At 41.9% G+C, this 19,473-nt stretch overlaps 1 protein-coding gene across 1 annotated transcript in view; it reads right to left on the minus strand.

The window, feature by feature from the left end:
• Positions 1 to 10,845: 10,845 nt before the first annotated feature.
• ralbp1 (ralA binding protein 1) overlaps positions 10,846 to 19,473 on the minus strand; it is a 57,379-nt gene continuing 48,751 nt past the window's right edge. Inside the window, exons 9-10 of the mRNA XM_072259006.1 lie at positions 16,149 to 16,275; positions 10,846 to 12,060 (exon numbers count right to left, since the gene is read on the minus strand). Of these exons, the coding sequence (XP_072115107.1) occupies positions 11,791 to 12,060; positions 16,149 to 16,275 (397 nt within the window). The 3' untranslated portion in view covers positions 10,846 to 11,790. The remainder of the gene's footprint in view (positions 12,061 to 16,148; positions 16,276 to 19,473) is intronic.

Below are 19,473 nucleotides of genomic sequence, written 5' to 3' on the forward strand. Positions count from 1 at the left end.
AAGTTAATCTTTTATCTTTGAACTAGGTTACAAAATTAATTGGGTTTTGTAATTTGTTCATGTGGGTAAGTGGTAGGAGAAAAGATAATAGGGATATAAATAGGGAAATTGGAATCTTCTGTGGGCAGAATTAACTTGTGCCTACTTCTGCACCATAAGGAAATCTGAAATGTGTCTTAGAAACATAGAAACCTGTCTGGTTGACCACGAGACATGTTTGAGGTCTTAAACTTGGATCCTTTCAACTAATATAGCATTTTTGCTGTTCTTCTTTGCCTCTTTAGGAATTAGCAACTATGTTACAAATCTGCCTTCTACATTTTTACTGAAACATCTAGTCGTAAACTACCTTCCAAGTGTATTGTATTTCCATCCATCAGTGATGCTTGAAAACGTCCATTCGGGTGAGGAAACAGATGAAACCATGTTTGGCTAACTCAGAATTAGCCCCATGTACCATCAGGTGTGACCTCATTTGGTAGCACCGAATGTGTTCAAGTCCCAAGAGAGGATTGAGCACAATTTCTTATTCCAGTGCAGACGAGTGAGTACTGCATACTGTGGTTTGGAGATGTTAACCTAATGCTACCTACCCTCGGGTGGTTGAAAAACAGTGGCATTATTTTTAAGTGCCCCTAACAAAATTTATCTGCAGTTACCAACAAAAGGGACAGTAATGTTCCAATTTGTAATTCCAAGGTTTCCCACATTACATGATTAACATTTCAAAAGTGCTCCATTAATCTGAAATGCTTTAAGTTGTCCTGAAATGATTGTGAAATTGGTTACCACACAAGGTGGCAGTATTTCATAAGTCAGCTACCCTAGCAGGAAGTTATTTAGTTTCTGTGCTTGTGTTTTCCAAATTCTTAATCATCAGCTTTTATTATACTGCAGTGTCTTCATTTATCTTGCCCTCCAAGTATTTCCCTCTGGTTCTATTGTCTCTGTACTTAGTGCAAGCCTGCATTGCTTCAGGATACATCTATGGGTAATGCTATCCTTTGAAGAGAAACTTTTAACTCTTTTCCAACCATCATGCAGAGCCAAGAAAAAAAAGGCTCAAGTATTTACATAATTAAAACATGTTTTGTTATTGTAATGACTATTCTAGTTTTTTACATAAATACATAAGAAATAATATTATGAGGTCCCGATGAAGGGTCCCGGCCCAAAATGTAGACTGCTTTCTCTTTTCCATGGATCCTGCCTGACCTGCTGAGTTCCACCAGCATTTTGTGTGTGTTGCTTGAAATTCCAGCATCTGCAGATTTTCTCTTGTAAATATTGTGAGGTTCTTTAAACCACCCAACAACAATACCAGCTCCACTTGATTCAATGAGATTGAATATAATCTTTTATATAATTTTTTTCCTGCACTAATCCCAGATTCCTTTATCTAAAATAATAAAAGACAGACCTCTACAGCAATAACGAGTAGAAAATTCCCAGGATTCACCACCCTATCGACACAGAAGGTTTTCCCCTCTGCCTCACTTCCCCTACCTGACTCCTGGTTTCAGATAGCCTAACCTTATCTTTGATATCAAATCCCATCTGTGATCTTTAGTAATATATTTCATTGTTCTAAATGTTTTCAGTGCTCTTGGTTCCTGGGTGTCAATTCCAATAGTACAGTCATGCATTCATTAATGTTAATCATTTGCCATTGGCACTAAGGCTGGAAAAGCTAGGACCTTGATCTCACTCTTCCTTCAGTTAGTCCTGATGAAGGGTCTCAGCCTGAAACGTCGACTGCACCTCTTCCTACAGATGCTGCCTGGCCTGCTGCGTTCACCAGCAACTTTGATGTGTGTTGCTTGAATTTCCAGCATCTGCAGAATTCCTGTTGTTTGTTGGGCATTAATTACTGTTTTTAATTAAGACCATAAGATACAGCGGAATTGGGCCATTCAGCCCATCAAGTCTGCTCTGCCATTTCATCATGAGTGATCCATTTTCCTCTCAGCCAAATTCTCCTACCTTCTACCTTTCATGCCCTGACTAACCAAGAACTTGTCAACCTCCACTTTAAATACACCCAATGACCTGGCCTCCACAGCTCCCTGTTGCAACATATAAACCCAACTGGGTTAAAGAAATTCCTCTGCATCTCCATTCTAAATGGACATCCCTCTATTCTGAGGCCGTGCCCTCCGTTCCTAGACTCCCCCACCATAGGAAATACCCACACTATCTAGGTCTTACAACATTCGAAGGGTTTCAATGAGCTCTATCCTAATTCTTCTAAATTCCTGCAAGTACCAGCCCAGAGCCATCAAACTCTCCTCCTATGATAACCCTTTCATTCCTGGAATCATTCTTGTGGACCTCCTCTGAACCCTCTCGAATGTCAGCACATCCTTTCTTAGATAAGGGGCCCAAAATTGCTCACAACACTACAAATGAGGCCTCATCAGTGCCTTATAAAGCCTCAATATTATATCCTTGCTTTTATATTACAGTACCCTCGAAATGAATGCTAACACTGCATTTGCCTTCCTCACCACAGACTCAACCTGCAAGTTAACCTTTAGGAAATCCTGTACAAGGACTCCTAAGTTCCCTTGCACTTCAAGTTTCTGAATTTACTCTGTTTAGAAAACAGTCTGCCCTTTTATTCCTTCTACCAAAATGCATGACAATACACTTCCCGACATGGTATTCCATCTGCCACTACTTTGCCCATTCTCCTAATATGTCCTTCTGCAGTCTCCTTGCTTCCTCAACACTACCTGCCCCTCCACCTATCTTTTGTGTTGTCTACAACCTTGGCCACAGGCCATCAATTCCATCACCCAAATCATTCATGTACAATGTGAAAAGAAGCCATTACAACACTGACCACTGCCGAACACCGCAAGTCAATAGAAGCCAATCAGAGAAGGCACCCTTTATTCCCAATCTTTGCCTCCTATCAAGCATTCATGCTAGTATCTTTCCTGTACTGCCATTGGCTCTTATCTTGTTAAGCAGCCTCATGTAGGGCACCTTGTCAAATGCTTTCTGAAAACCCAAGAACAAAGCATCCACCACTTTTTCCCCTCCTTTGTCTATACATCCCCAATTCCAACAGATTTGTTAGGCAAGATTTTCCCTAAGAAAACCATGCTGAGTTTATCATGTTCCTCCTAATACCTCGAGACCTCATCTTTAACAATCAACTCCTACATGTTTCCATCTACTGAGGTCAGGTTAACTGGCTGATAATTCCCTTTCTTCTGCCTCTCTCCCTTCTTGAAGAGTGGGGTGACATTTCCAATTTTCCTTTCCTCCAGAAGCATACAAGAATCTAGTGATTTTTGAAAGATCATTAATGCCTCCACTACCTCTTCAGCTCCTTCTTTCAGAAACCTGGGGTATAGTCCATCTGGCCTAAGTGACTTATCTACCTTCAGATTGTTCAGTTTCCCAAGCACTTTCTCCTGAGTAATAGCAACTGCAGTCACTTCTGTCCCCAACACATTCAAACTTCCAGCATAGTGCTAGTGTCTTCCTGAGTGAAGTCTGATGCAAAATACTTATTCAGATTATTCGCCATTTTCTTGTCCCCAGTTACTACCTCTCCAGTGGTCCAATATTTATTCTTGCTTCTCTTTTACTCTTCATATATCTGAAAAATCTTTTGGTTTTTTTTGGTATTGTTGGCTAGCTTGCCTTCATATATCAACTTTTTCCACCCCCATGTTTTAGATGTTTTCTGTTGGTTTTTAAAAGTTTTCCAATCTTCTAACTTCCCACTATTTTTTGCTCTATTATATGCCCTTTCATTTGCCTTTATGTTGGCTTTGACTTCCCTTGTCAGCCACAGTTGTGTCATCCTGCATTTAGAATACTACTACTTTGGGATGTAACTATCCTGCACCTTCCACATTGGCACTTTACTGTCATCCTTGCTAATGTCCCCTTTCGATCAACTTTGGTCAGCTCCTTTCTCAAGCCTCTGCAATTTCCTTCACTTCACTGCAATAGTGATACATCTGGCTTTAACTTCTCCCTCTCAAGTTGTAAGGTGAATTCTATCATTTTATAATAACTACTTCCTAAGGGTTTTTTTATTTTTTTTTTACCTTAAACCCCCTAATCAAATCTGGTTCATTACACAAAACACCCAATCCAGAGTTGCCTTTTCCATAGTGAGATTGACCATGAATGCATGTTGCTCTAAAAAGCCATCTCATCAGAATTCTGCATCTTCTCCCTCAAGAGAAAGTGAAGTTTTCCCAATCTATCTGCACATTGAAATCCCAGATGACAGCTGTAACATTGCCCTTTTGACATGCCTTCTCTCCCATTGTAATTTATAGCTCATGTCCTGGCTACTGGTCAGAGGCCTATTAATTAACTTGGCACAGCGTGGACTAAGGGGCCTGTTCCTCTGTTGTTCTTATTGATGTTCTTCTGTAAGTACTGCCTGTCCCCCTCCAGCATCTTGTTTGCTGATATCAAGACTGTCCAGGCATTGGTTTCTTGATCCTGGCTTGTTTCCTCAGGTCAAACCCAGTTCCCTTCATTTTCCCCCTCAAAAGATTATGTCACCATTTAGAAGTCAGTTTCAACATGATCACTCGAGCCAGTCTTCAGTTAATAATTGAGAAGACATCACAAGTCTGTCAACAAATTTTACTAAGACTCGCTGGCTGTGCTCTTCTGAATTCTGCCTCATTTCTGTTTGCCCCCCAACAAGATTTTTCCAAGGATCATCCAACTATCCTCCATTTTCTTTGCATTACCCCACCCTAAAGTACTCCACTTTTCCCTAGGGGGAGTTTTGTCCAGATAATACTCCTTTTCTAATTGACCACAAGAAATTGCAGAGATGTGAACACAGCCCAGTCCATCGTTGCAAACCAACCTCCTCTCCATTGACACTGAATGCACTACCTGCTATCTTGGGAAAGCATCCAACATAATCAAGGACTCTTCCTACCCCAGTCATTCTCTCTTATCCCCTCCTCTGTCAGTCAGAAGATACAAAAGCTTTAATGTACCACTACACTCAAGGAGTTTCTGTTATCAGACACTTGAAATTACTTCTCATATGCTAAGGATAAGTTCCCTATAGCTGCAACATTACATTCTGCATTGTCCTCTTATTCTTTGCATACCAAGCCACAATTCCAGCATTTTTTTTCTCCACTGTAATTCAGTGTAGGTGACAACAATAAATTAATTCCAGTAGCCTGGCTGCTCCTTGAGACCTCCATTGGTCAGGGTTGACTGGATGTTGTGTACCAGCTGTCTCTGGCCACAGGCAGGAATGACTTCCTATGACGCTCTGTGTTGCATCTCGGTGGAATGAGTCTCTGGCTGAACGTACTCCTGTGCCCAACCAGTACATTATGTAGTGGCTGGGAGACATTGTCCAAGATGGCATGCATCTTGGACAGCACCCTCTTTTCAGACACCACTGTCAGAGAGTCCAGTTCCATCCCCACAACATCACTGGCCTTACGAATGAGTTTGTTGATTCTGTTGGTGTCTGTCGCCCTCAGCCTGCTGCCCCAGCACACGACTGCAAACATGATAGCACTGGCCACCACAGACTCATAGAACATCCTCAGCATCATCCGACAGATGTTAAAGGACCTCAGTCTCCTCAGGAAATAGAGACGGCTCTGACCTTTCTTCTAGACAACCTCAGTGTTCTTTGACCAGTCCAGTTTATTGTCAATTCGTATCTCCAGGTATTTGTAATCCTCCACCATGTCCACACTGCCCCCCTGGATGGAAACAGGGGTCACAGGTGCTTTAGCTCTCCTCGGGTCTACCACCAGCTCCTTAGTCTTTTTCACATTAAGCTGCAGATAATTCTGCTCACACCATGTGACAAAATTTCCTACCGTAGCCCTGTACTCAGCCTCATCTCCCTTGCTGATGCATCCAACTAGTTGAAGTCCGAGGTGTAAATGGTGAAGAGAAAGGGAGACAAGACAGTCCCCTGTGGAGCAGCAGTGCTGCTGATCACTCTGTCGGACACACAGTGTTGCAAGCACACATACTGTGGTCTGCCAGTCAGGTAATCAAGAATCCATGACACCAGGAAAGCATTCACCTGCATCGCTGTCAGCTTCTCCCCCAGCAGAGCAGGGCGGATGGTGTTGAACGCACTGGAGAAGTCAAAAAACATGACCCTCACAGTGCTCGCTGGCTTGTCCACGTGGGCGTAGACACAGTTCAGCAGGTAGATGATGGCATCCTCAACTCCTAGTTGGGGCGGGTAGGCGAACTGGAGGGGATCTAAGTGTGGCCTGACCATAGGCCGGAGCAGCTCCAGAACAAGTGTCTCCAGGGTCTTCATGATGTGGGAGGTCAATGCCACCGGTCTGTAGTCATTGAGGCTGCTGGGACGAGGCAGGACGTCTTCCACAGTACAGGAACCCTCCGGAGCCTCAGGCTCAGTTTGAAGACATGGCGAAGTACTCTACATAGCTGAGGGGCACAGGCTTGGAGCACCCTGGTACTGACACCATCCGGTCCTGCAGCCTTGCTTGGGTTGAGACGTTTCATCTGTCGTCTTACCTGTTCAGCTGTGAAGCCCACCATGGTGGTTTCGTGTGGGCAAGGGGTATAGTCATGAGAGCAGGGTGGGGGTCTGTGAGGAGGGGAAGGGGAGAGTGAATATGTGTTCGTTGGGGGCTAACAACAGATGACTCGTGGGGGATGGGCAGTGATTGGGTTTAAGGTGTCAGTAACCTGCCTTTTTCCGTTCTCCTGTCCATAGAAACTGTTCCAGTAGATTTAGTAACTAAACCACCTGTGAGACTTGAGAACAGAGGCTATTTGAGATGCATGCCATTAGAAGCAATTAATTAGGTAGTAGGTGTTTATCCCCATTACGATAACCTTAAAGAACCTGCTCCACAACTTAAAATAAATATTAATTGTTTAAATTCTCTTGCCCCATTCCTTATACGCTTTCCAATCTGACAGCTGGAAGCTTTAAACATGATACCCCAGTTTAAAACCAATTTCTCCAGTACAAACCCGGATTCCTGCTCAGTCTATACCAAGTTTGCTAACAAGTCAGGGTTTTGGTCATTACTAGTTATCAGTACTTTGGATTAACCTGATTTTCAAGATGAGAATGCAGATGCTGGGATCTGAAGGAACACAGCAGGACAGGCAGCATCTGTGGAGCGAAATTGGTCACTGTTTAGGGTCACAGCCCTTCATCTGGACTGGCAAGGCGATAGCCAGTATATAAAGGCTGGAGCAGGAGTCCCAATCAATCTCTCACATTCCCTCTGGGTGAGAACAGATTTGGAGAGAATCTACTGTCTATGGAAGAGTTGACATTTCTTCACAAATCCCTGCCCTTTTCCCCAGAGTGAAAGGTATTGCAAATGTAAGTAAGCTTCACCTCCACTCTCCCCATCCAGGTTATTCAAGCTTGCTATTTACATGGTAGGAAGTTGAAAAGCAGGACCTCCAGGGTGGTAATCTCAGGATTGCTACCTGTGCTAGGTGCCAGTGAGGGTAGGAATAGGATGCTCTGGAGGAGGAGCAAGTGGCTGAGGAACTGGTGTAGGGGGCAGGGTTTCAGATTTCAGGATCATTGGGACCTCTTCTGGGGCAGGTGGGACCTATATAAGAGAGACGGGTTACACTTGAACCACAAGAGGACCAATATCCTTTCAGGGAGGTTTGTTAGTGCTATTGCGGAGGCTTTAAACTAGATTTGCAGGGGGATGGGAACCAGAGTGCCAGAGCTGACAGTGTGGCTGGGGTGAAAATAAATGATGTTGAAAGTTTAAGCAAATCCACTGATAGAAAGGTTGTGAGTGGTGGTAAAAATCTTCTGAGGTGTAAATATTTCAATGCTAGGAGTATTGTGGGGAAGGTGGATGAGTTGAGGGCGTGGATTGACACGTGGAATTATGATGTAGCAATTAGTGAAACTTGGCTATAGGAGGGGCAGGACTGGCAGCTTAATATTCCAGGGTTCCGATGTTTCAGATGTGATCGAGGCAGAGGAATGAAAGGTGGGGGAGTAGCATTGCTTGTTAGGGAAAATATTACAGCAGTGCTCAGGCAGGACAGATTAGAGAGCTTGTCTACTGAGTCCTTATGGGTGGAGCTGAGAAACAGGAAAGGTATGGCCACATTAGTGGGATTGTATTACAGACCACCCAATAGTCAACGAGACTTGGAAGAGCAAATCTGCAGAGAGATAGCAGGCAACTGCAGGAAACATAAAGTTGTGGTGGTAGGGGATTTTAATTTTCCATACATTGATTGGGACTCCCATACTGTTAGGGGTCTAGATGGTTTAGAGTTTGTAAAATATGTTCAGGAAAGTTTTCTAAATCAGTATATAGAGGGACCAACTAGAGGGGATGCAATATTGGATCTCCTGTTAGGAAACGAATTAGGGCAAGTGACGGAAGTCTGTGTAGGGGAGCACTTTGGTTCCAGTGATCATAACGCCATTAGTTTCAATTTGATCATGGACAAGGATAGATCTGGTCCTAGGGTTGAGGTTCTGAACTGGAAGAAGGCCAAATTTGAAGAAATGAGAAAGGATCTAAAAAGCGTGGATTGGGACAGGTTGTTCTCTGGCAAAGATGTGATTGGTAGGTGGGAAGCCTTCAAAGGGGAAATTTTGAGAGTGCAGAGTTTGTATGTTCCTGTCAGGATTAAAGGCAAATTGAATAGGAATAAGGAACCTTGGTTCTTAAGGGTTATTGCAACTCTGATAAAGAAGAAGAGGGAGTTGTATGAAATGTATAGAAAACAGAGGGTAAATCAGGTGCTTGAGGAGTATAAGAAGTGCAAGAATATACTTAAGAAAGAAATCAGGAGGGCAAAAAGAAGACATGAGGTTGCCTTGGTCCTCTTGAAGATCAGAGTGGTCGGCTTTGTGCGGAACCAAAGGAAATGGGGGAGATCTTAAATAGGTTTTTTGCGTCTGTATTTACTAAGGAAGCTGGCATGAAATCTATGGAATTGAGGGAATCAAGTAGTGAGACCATGGCAACTATACAGATTGAAAAGGAGGAGGTGCTTGCTGTCTTGAGGAAAATTAAAGTGGATAAATCCCCGGGACCTGACAGGGTGTTCCCTCGGACCTTGAAGGAGACTAGTGTTGAAATTGCGGGGGCCCTGGCAGAAATATTTAAAATATCGCTGTCTATGGGTGAAGTGCCGGAGGATTGGAGAGTGGCTCATGTTGTTCCGTTGAAAAAAGGATCGAAAAGTAATCCGGGAAATTATAGGCCGGTGAGTTTAACGTCAGTAGTAGGTAAGTTATTGGAGGGAGTATTAAGAGACAGAATCTACAAGCATTTGGATAGACAGGGGCTTATTAGGGAGAGTCAACATGGCTTTGTGCGTGGTAGGTCATGTTTGACCAATCTGTTGGAGTTTTTCGAGGAGGTTACCAGGAAACTGGATGAAGGGAAGGCAGTGGATATTGTCTACATGGACTTCAATAAGGCCTTTGACAAGGTCCCGCATGGGAGGTTAGTTAGGAAAATTCAGTCGCTAGGTATACATGGAGAGGTGGTAAATTGGATTGGACATTGGCTTGATGGAAGAAGCCAGTGGTGGTAGAAAATTGCTTCTCTGAGTGGAGGCCTGTGACTAGTGGTTTGCCACAGGGATTAGTGCTGGGTCCATTGTTATTTGTCATCTATATCAATGATCTGGATGATAATGTGGTAAATTGGATCAGCAAGTTTGCTGATGATACAAAGATTGGAGGTGTAGTAGACAGTGAGGAAGGTTTTCAGAGCCTGCAGAGGGACTTGGACCAGCTGGAAAAATGGGCTGAAAAATGGCAGATGGAGTTTAATGCTGAGAAGTGTGAGGTATTGCACGTTGGAAGGACAAACCAAGGTAGAACATACAGGGTTAATGGTAAGGCACTGAGGAGTGCAGTGGAACAGAGGGATCTGGGAATACAGATACAAAATTCCCTAAAAGTGTCGTCACAAGTAGATAGGGTCGTAAAGAGAGCTTTTGGTACATTGGCCTTTATTAATCGTAGTATTGAGTATAAGAGCTGGAATGTTATGATGAGGTTGTATAAGGCATTGGTGAGGCCGAATCTGGAGTATTGTGTTGTTTTGGTCACCAAATTACAGGAAGGATATAAATAAGGTTGAAAAAGTGCAGAGAAGGTTTACAAGGATGTTGCCGGAACTTGAGAAACTCAGTTACAGAGAAAGGTTGAATAGGTTGGGACTTTATTCCCTGGGGCGTAGAAGAATGAGGGGAGATTTGATAGAGGTATATAAAATTATGATGGGTATAGATAGAGTGAATGCAAGCAGGCTTTTTCCACTGAGGCAAGGGGAGAAAAAAAATCAAAGGACATGGGTTAAGGGTGAGGGGGGAAAGTTTAAAGGAAACATTGGGGGGGGCTTCTTCACACAGAGAGTGGTGGGAGTATGGAATGAGCTGCCAGCTGAGGTGGTAAATGCGGGTTCTTTTTTAACATTTAAGAATAAATTGGACAGATACATGGATGGGAGGTGTATGGAGGGATATGGTCCGTGTGCAGGTCAGTGGGACTAGGCAGAAAATGGTTCGGCACAGACAAGAAGGGCCAAAGGGCCTGTTTCTGTGCTGTAGTTTCTATGGTTTATGTTGAACTCCCTTCATTTCTTTGTCAAGATCATTAAAGCTCCACTTAACAATATTGTGAGACTATTTTCACCATACATATGTGTTGGTAGCAGAATAAGATCCACTACAACCTTTTTGGACATCTAGACAATTAATACCAGCAACACCTACTGATCAATTTGTAAAATTAATGGAAAATATTCATATTATTCTGCTACAATCCTCACAGCCTGGGACATTTCAATTTTAGACCCATATTCTATGGAAAACAAATGAAGTTTAAAAGGCTTTTTTTTTATTTTTGTGAATGAATTACACAAAAACAAAGCAAATACCTAATATTTTAACAGCAGACAAACTAATCAATTGACGATGAAAATTTGAGACGTTGACATTCGCACCAGGCACTCTTAGCCATTAAGTGGCAATAGTTTATAAGATAATAGCACTTGAGTGGTTGAACTGAGACTGCGTTCATAAAAATCACTGCCATCACAAGTTGAAATATGGTTTACAAAAGCCTCAGCTGGCTCTGGAATGTTCAACACATGCATCGGCGTTCGAACATTTTATTATTTTTATTTTAAATTATCGATCAGTGCAAACAACTGTACAAAAGCAGGAGTTATCGGATGTCCAGGGCACAATCTATTTTCAGGTTGGTATTTCTGTAAACGCCGTAAAGATATCCCACCGATTTAATTAAATGACAAATACTGAGCTTATAAAATAAAAAGCTAACAAAGGAGAAATTACTGACAACCACATAACATTCAACAATTTTGCTCATAGTAACAATTTAGTTCATGTTCATCCATGTTTATTGTTTTAAAGGCCTCTACTCTGAACATTCCTGGTACCGAATGATACTTAGCTAGAAATATAGATTTTTATTTAATAGGGAAAATTCAGTTAAAATAAAGTATTTCCACATGCATAATTAAAAACAAAAAATGGCCCAGAGTCTTCACAGTCCTTCTAACAAAACAGAACCCCATTTTCTACTTTTTTTAAAAAATTCAAATGATTTGTCTAATGCGCTTACCAAACACCATTTCACCTCATTGCTTTTGACCTTATAATTGGGATATCATTGGAATCTTTTATTCACCAAAAATGTAGAGAAAGATTTTAACAACTGTTACAGTTCACCGCTTGTACAGCTTTCTGGTCAAAGATTTAAGTGCAGCTGCAATGCAACAAATTGCTTGGAGCTCTTCAGATTGAAGTCTCCTTACGATCTTTGCTTGGAGAGGGTTTTAACGTTTCCTTCACAGACTTGGGTTGCTCATGTGCAATTCTCGCATCGCTTACAGCATCTCTGTGCTGGAGAGCACCAGTGGCATTATCTCCCCGTTCTTCTCCATCCTCCTGAGGCTGCTGTTCTTGTTTCAGTCTTTGCATTTGCAACAGTCGAAGCTGCACTCGCAGCTCAATAATGGCTTCTCGTTCATCATGGATTGCTTGGTTCAGATGGTTGTTCTTCACCTTATACAAGAATAAATGAATATTAACAGTTGGCACATTAACATTATTTCTCATTTCTGAAATTCAAAAATATATATTCTTATACTTTGGAAAAGCATCATCATCTCTGAAGTCTTACATTTGCCAGGTTATAGATGGAAGGTGCTGGATAAAGACAGGGTTATACAGCATAGAAACAGGCCAAGATACTCATCTGAGCTAGTCCCACTTGCCTGCATTTGGCTCCCAACCCCTAGGCCTTTTTTATCCATATACCTGTATCTGCTTCTTCTGGCAGCTCATTCCATATACACCCACCCACCCACCCACCCACTGTGTGGAAAAGGATGTCCCTTTTAAACTACTTCCCTCACATATTAAACCTTTGCTCGATAAACTTTAACTCCCCTACCCTGGGAAAAAAGACCATGAACATCCACCTTTATCTACTCCCCTCATAATTTTATCTTCCTCTGCAAGGGGAATGCCCTAGCAGAGGAGAAGAGGCGAGCTATAATGATAGGAGATGCATTGGTTAGGGAACATACAGGCGGTTCTGTAGATGAGAACGAGAGTCCCACATAGTATGTTATCTCCCGGTTGCCAGAATCAGGGACAACTCAGATCAAGTCCACAGCATTCTTACGTGGGAGGATGAAGAGCCAGAGATCATGGTCTGCGTCAGTACCAATGATATGGGTAGGATGGATAACAAAGTGCTGCAAAGTAAGTTCAGAGAGTTAGGTGCTAAGTTAAAGGACAGGACTTCCAGGGCTGTTACCCATGCCACATGCTAGTGAGGCCGGAAATAGGAAGATCATATAGTTTAACACACGGCTAAGGAAATCGTGTAGGAAGGAGGGCTTAAAATTTTAGTATGATTTGGCTCTCTTCCAGGAAAAATGTGACCTGTACAGAGGGACAGTTTGCACCTGAACTGGACGGAGGATATATCCTTGCAGGAAGGTTTGCTAGTGCCGTACCGAGGGGGGGGGGGGGTTCAAAATTATAGTTTCAGAGGGGTGGGAAGAAGACTGTCAGAGCAGATAACACACATAAAAGTTGCTGGTGAATGCAGCAGGCCAGGCAGCATCTCTAGGAAGAGGTACAGTCAACATTTTGGGCTGAGACCCTTCATCAGGAACCAGCAACTTTTATGTGTGTTGCTTGAAATTCCAGCATCTGCAGATTTCCTCATGTCAGAGCAGATAGTGGAGTGGTTGTGGGAAGATGTTGTTAAGCCTACAAAATCAGGAATCAAAAGACTAAGCATGGTAGGCATAATGTGCTGAAGTGTGTATATTTCAATGTAAGGAGTATTATAGGAAAGATGGATGAGCTTAGGGCATGGATCAGCATGAGGAATTATGACATTGTCCTGCCCCTCGTGCAGCCAAGTCTCACTAATGGCTACAATGTTCCAGGGTTCTGTTGTTTTAGATGTGACAGAGTAGGAGGGAATAAAAGGAAAAGGGGTGGTTTTACTACTTCAAGCAAAGGTCATGGTGGTGCTCAGATAGAACAGACTGGAGAGCTCTGTCCCACTGGGGCTGTATGGGTGGGACTGAAGAATAAGAACAGGATGACCACATTAATGTGATATCATAACCCACCCAGAAATCCGCAGGATTTAGAGCAGCAAATTTGTACAGAGATTGCAGGTTGTTGCAAGAAACTTAAGAATGTGAAAATAGGTGATTTTAGCTTTCCACACATTGACTGGAACTCCCATTGTGTAAAAGGGCTGGATAGGATACTTGTCAAATGTGTTCAAGAAAGTTTCCTTAATCAGTACATAGAAGTCAACTAGAGAGAGTGTGATACTAGATCTCCTATTATGGAATGAGACAAGACAGGTGACATAAGATTATGTAGGGGAACACTTTCCATCTAGTGATCAGAATGCCATTAGTTTCAAGATAATTACAAAGAAAGATAGGTCTGGTCCTCAGGTTGAGATTCTAAATTGGAGAAAGGTGATGGTTGGACAGATGTACTTGGTAAGTGGATGGTCTACAAAAGTGAAATTTTGAGAGTACAGAGCTTGTATATTTCTGTCAAAATAAAAGGCAAGGATAACAGGTTTAGGGAACCTTGATTTTCCAGAGAGATTGAGGCCTTAGGGGGTGCATAGTAGGCATACGCAGGAAGAAGCAAATTAGGTATTTGAGGACTATAAAAAAATGCAAGAGAACACTATTGGAGATCAGGAGGGATAAAAGGCAGCATGAAGTTGCTCTAGCAGACAAAGTGAAGGATAATCACAAGGGCTTCTACAGATATATTAAGAGCAAGTGGATAGCAAGAGACAAAATTGGTCCTTTGGAAGATCAGGGTGCTCATCTGTACATGGAGCCAAAGGGGGGGGGGGGAGAGGGGGGGGAATTGTAAATGGATTTTCACAACTGTATTTACTTGGGAGATGGATAGACCTATAGGTTTTAGGTAAAGTAGCAGTGAAGTCATGAAACCTATAGATTACTGAGGAGGTGGTGTTTGCTCTATTGAGGCAAATCCTCAAGGCCTGGCAAAGTGTTCCCTTGGACACAATGGGAGGCTAGTGCAGAAATTACAGGGGCCCTAGCAGAGATATTTGAAATGTCCTCAGCCACGCGTGAGTTGTTGGAGGATAGCTGATGTTGTTTTGTTGTTTAAGAAAGGATCTAAGAATAATCCATGAAATAAGAGGCTGGTAAGCCTGACATTAGTAGTGGGTAAGTTATTGGAAAGTATTCTAGGAACTGGATATGTAAGTATTTAGATAGACAGGGATTAAGGATAGTCATCATGGCTTTGTGCATGGTAGGTCGTATCTAACCAATCTGAGTGAGTTTTGAGGAAGTTACCAGGAAAGTTGAAGAAGCCTACGCAGTGAATGTTGCCTACATGAACATTAGCAAGGCCTTTGACAAGGTCCTCCATGGGAGGTTGATCAAGGTTCAGTCACTTGGCATTTGAGATGAGGTAAATTGGGTTAGACGTTGACTTTGCAGGAGAGCCTGAGAGTGGTAGAAGATGGTTGCCTCTCTGACTGGAGCCCTGTGACAAGTATTGATGCTGAGTCCATTGTTGTTTGCCATCTATATCAACAATCTTGATGATAATGTGGTAAACTGGATCAGCAAATTTGCAGATGACACTGAGATTGGTGGTGTAGTGGACAGCAAGGAAGACTATGCAGCGGGATCTGGACGAGGTGGAAAAATAGCAGATGGTATTTAATGCAGCCAAGTGTGAGGTGTTGCACTTTGGGAGGACAAAGCAGGGTGGGACTTGCACAATGAGTGGTAGGGCACTGAAGAATGTGGTAGAACAGAGAGGGATCTAGAAATACAGAGCCATAATTCTTTGAAAGTAGTGTGACAGGTAGATAGAGTTGTAAAGAAAGCTTACATAATTGGCCTTCATTAATCAAAGTACTGAGTACAGGAGTTGGGATGTTATATTGAAGCTGTATAAGATGTTGATTAGCCTAATTTGAAGTTCTGGTCACCTACCTACAGGACAATTGTCAATAAGACTGTAAGAGTGCAAAGAAATAAAATTTACAAGAATGCTGCCAGGACTCGAGGACCCAGGTTATATGGAAAGGCTGAATAGGTTAGGACTTTGCTGTAGTGCTCTATGACTCTATAAGGTTGCCATTCAACCTCCTATTATCCCAGCATATCCAATCTCTCCTTATATTTCAAGCCTTCCAGTCTGGCAACCTCCTCATGAATTCTTTATGCACCCTTTGGATCTTGTGCCCATTTGGGAACCTCAGCAGGTCTGCACTTAGTGGATTGACTGATTCTATACATTCATTGGTATGTTAGTACTTTCATTATTTTCAGCAGTTGGCTGGAGATTACAGTACTTTGTAGTGAATTACTTTCAATGTAGAACATCCTGAAACAAAGGAAGGAACGAAGATTCTGATTAGTTAATATAACTCTTCCTAGCCAATTAAATCTCTGGGTGTTAAATTTCCAGAACTCTAATAATTTTAGCTATAAAAAATAAAGTACATGAAAATGATCTGACTAAAGATTTACTAATACCAATAAACTAAATTGTTTGTACGGCTTTGTAAATCTGCCAGAGCACCTATTAATGTTATAAATTACCTCCAACTCTTCATTTTGTCGCTGAAGATCTTCCAGGATGAGCTGCAGCTCCTCCTCATCCTCACTTTCACTCTCACTTTCAGAAGAGTACTCCTCTGTTTCACTACGACCATGCTGTTGCTGACGGCTATGAAACAAACAGCACAAAAACATTCTAATTTGGCAGGGGATGGGAAATGGAGTGATAGTGCTGAGAAAGAGGTAGTTGGTTTACAAACAGGCACTGCGCAGTGAGACACCCAGCAAGGAGAGGCTGATGATAGGGCAAAATTGAGTTGCAATGTAAAAGGCAGACAAAATTGAAAAGGATGAATACAGGACTGAAGGTGTTGTATTTGAATGCACGCATTATACGGAATAAGGTAGATGAACTTGTAGCACAGTTACAGATTGGCATGTATGATGTGGTGGGTATCACAGAATCATGGCTGAAATTAGATAATAACTAAGAGCTTAACATCCAAGGCTACACATTGTATCAAAAGGACAAGCAGGTAGGCAGAGGGGGTGGCATGGCTCTGTTGGTAAAAAAAAATGAAATCAAAACATTAGAAAGAGGTGACATTGGGTCGGAAGGTGCTGAATAGTTGTGGGTAGAGCTACGGAACTGCAAGGGTAAAAATATCCCCAAACAGTATTAAGGAAGTGGTCTACAAATTACAACAAAAGATAGAAAATGCATGGCAAAAGGGCAATGTTACAATAGACAAAGGGGAGTTCAATATGCAGGTAATTTGGGAAAATCAGGTTGCTGTTGGATTCCAAGAGGAGGAATTTATAGAATGTGTATGAGTGGGCTTTTTAGAGCAGCTTGTGGTGAGCCTACTAGGAGATCAGTTATTCTGGATAGGATATTTTGCAATGAACTGGAAATGATTAGAACTTAAGGTAAAAGAAATCTTAAGGCAACTGATCATGATATTATCAAATTCACCCTAAAATTTGAGAAGGAGAAGCTAAAGTCAGATGCATCAGTATTACAGTGAAGTAAAGGGAATTATAGAAGCATGAGAGAGGTGTTGGCCAAAATTGATCAGAAATGAACACTAGCAGGGACCACGGCAGAGCAGCAATGGCTGGAATTTCTGGAAGCAATTCAGAAGGCACAGGATATATACATCCCAAAGAGGAAGAAGTATTCTAAAGGCAAGATGACACAACCATGGCTAACAAGAGAAATCAAAGCCAACATAAAAGCCAAAGAGGGGGCATATAATAGAGCAAAAATTAGTGGGAAGTAAGAGGATTGGGGAGCTTTTAAAAACCAACAGAAGACAACTAAAAAAGTCATCAAGAAGGAAAAGATGGAATACGAAAGTAAATCAGCCAACAATATTGAAGAGAATACCAAAAATTTCTTCAGATACATAAAATGTAAAAGAGAGGTGAGAGTGGATATTGGATCATATCAGGTCATGCTACAGCATCTCATTTGGGTTGTCTGGGCTTAGCCATTCCAAAACACAAATTTTCTTCTTTTTAAACCATTCCGTTGTTGATTACTCTTGTGTTTTGGATCATTGTCTTGTTGCATCATCTAACTCCTTTTAAAGCTTCAGGTGATAAGAGTGCGACCCTGACATTCTCCTGCAAAATGTTTTGATACAATTTTGAATTCATTGTTCCCTCAACAATTGCAAGCTGTCCAGGTCCTGAGGCAGCAAAGCAGTCCCAAACCATGATACTCTTTCCACCATGCTTCACAGTTGGGAGGAGCTTTTAGTGTTGGTGTGTAGTGCCCTTTTACCTCCAAACATAGCAGTGTGTGTTTCTGCCAAAAAGTTCAACTTTTGTCTCATCTGTCCACAGCGCATTGTCCCAGAAGCGTTGTAGAATATCCAGGTGGTCTTTTGCAAACTTGAGGTGTGCAGCAATGTTTTGTTTTGGAGAGTAGTGGTTTCCTCAGTGGTGTACTTCCATGAACACTATTCCTGTTCCGTGTTTTTCTTATAGTGGATACATGAACAAACATTTTAGCACGTTCTAGAGATTTCTGCAGGTCTGTTGCTGCTACCCTTGGGTTCTTTTTCACCTCCTTCAGTATTGCACATTGTGTTCTTAGTGTGATCCTTGCAGTACGCCCACTCCTAGGGAAATTAGCAAAAGTATCCAGTTTCCTCCATTTGTAGACAATTTCTTACTGTGGACTGATGAGTACTCAGCTCTTCAGAAATGCTTTTGCAGCCTTTTCCAGCTTTATGCATCTCGACAATTCTTATTCTGAGGTCGTCTGAAAGTTGTTTTGATTGAGGCATGGTGCACTTAAACAGATCTTTCTAGAGATGAGCAGGCTCTACAGTAACCTGACTCTGTGTATCTACTTTAAAGGGCAGACCATCCCAATCTCATCTCATTGATTGGAACACCTGACTCCAAATAGCTTTTGTCAAAGGCATCACCCCAGAGGTTCACATACTCTTTCAAACCTAGACTGTGATTGTTTAAATGGTGTACTCAGTATTGATGAGAAGAAGTACAACTGTTTGCGAGTTATTAGTTTAGGCAGATTGTGTATGTCTATTATTGTAACTTAGATGAAGCTCAGACCACATTTTATGAGTAATTAATGCAGAAAACCAGGTAATTGGAAAGGGTTCACAAAATTTTTCTTTCAATTATATATTTAAGCACATGTTGATAGATTTTTTTTATTGGTCAGGATATGCAGGGATAAGGGGGAGAAGGCAGGAGATTGGGGCTAAGAGGGAAAATGGATCAGCCATGATGAAATAGTGGAGCCGACTTGACGGGCCAGATGGCCTAATAAAACCTTATTTCACTCAGCACTGAGCCACATTTTAAGAAACATTGTTTGTATATTTTTCTGATTCTCAAACCAAGTCTATCACATCATGTGACCATCAAACTCAGTACTGCTATTAAACTGTTCTCATGCTTCCAACCAGGTAGTTATTGATTCTAACCAACATTTCAATGACAAGCTCTGAAATCTTCATCAGGGATGATGCCTAGGCATGTCTAGTCTGATAGTATATATACCCCGTCATCCATCCCTCCTGATTGGTGAGTCCTCAGGAGGGATGAACGACGGGGGTATAAATACCACTAGACTAGACATGCCCTAGGCATCAGCCCTGAAGAAGACAGCAAAGTTTGTCATTGAAATGTTGGTTAAAATCAATACCTGTACCTGTCTAGAAGCCTGAGAAGAGTTTATTAGTCATATATACCAGAGAAACACTTGCCATTCAGTATTTGCCATTTTAAGCAGAAGCAGATATCACTGAATGAAATAGAGCTGCAAATGCCAAGCCAGCTGAATCAGTTTAAAGTGAATTGGATTGATTTCCTCATTTACAAGAGA

This window comes from Mobula birostris, chromosome 1, assembly GCF_030028105.1.
Source record: "Mobula birostris isolate sMobBir1 chromosome 1, sMobBir1.hap1, whole genome shotgun sequence".
NCBI lineage: Eukaryota > Metazoa > Chordata > Chondrichthyes > Myliobatiformes > Myliobatidae > Mobula > Mobula birostris.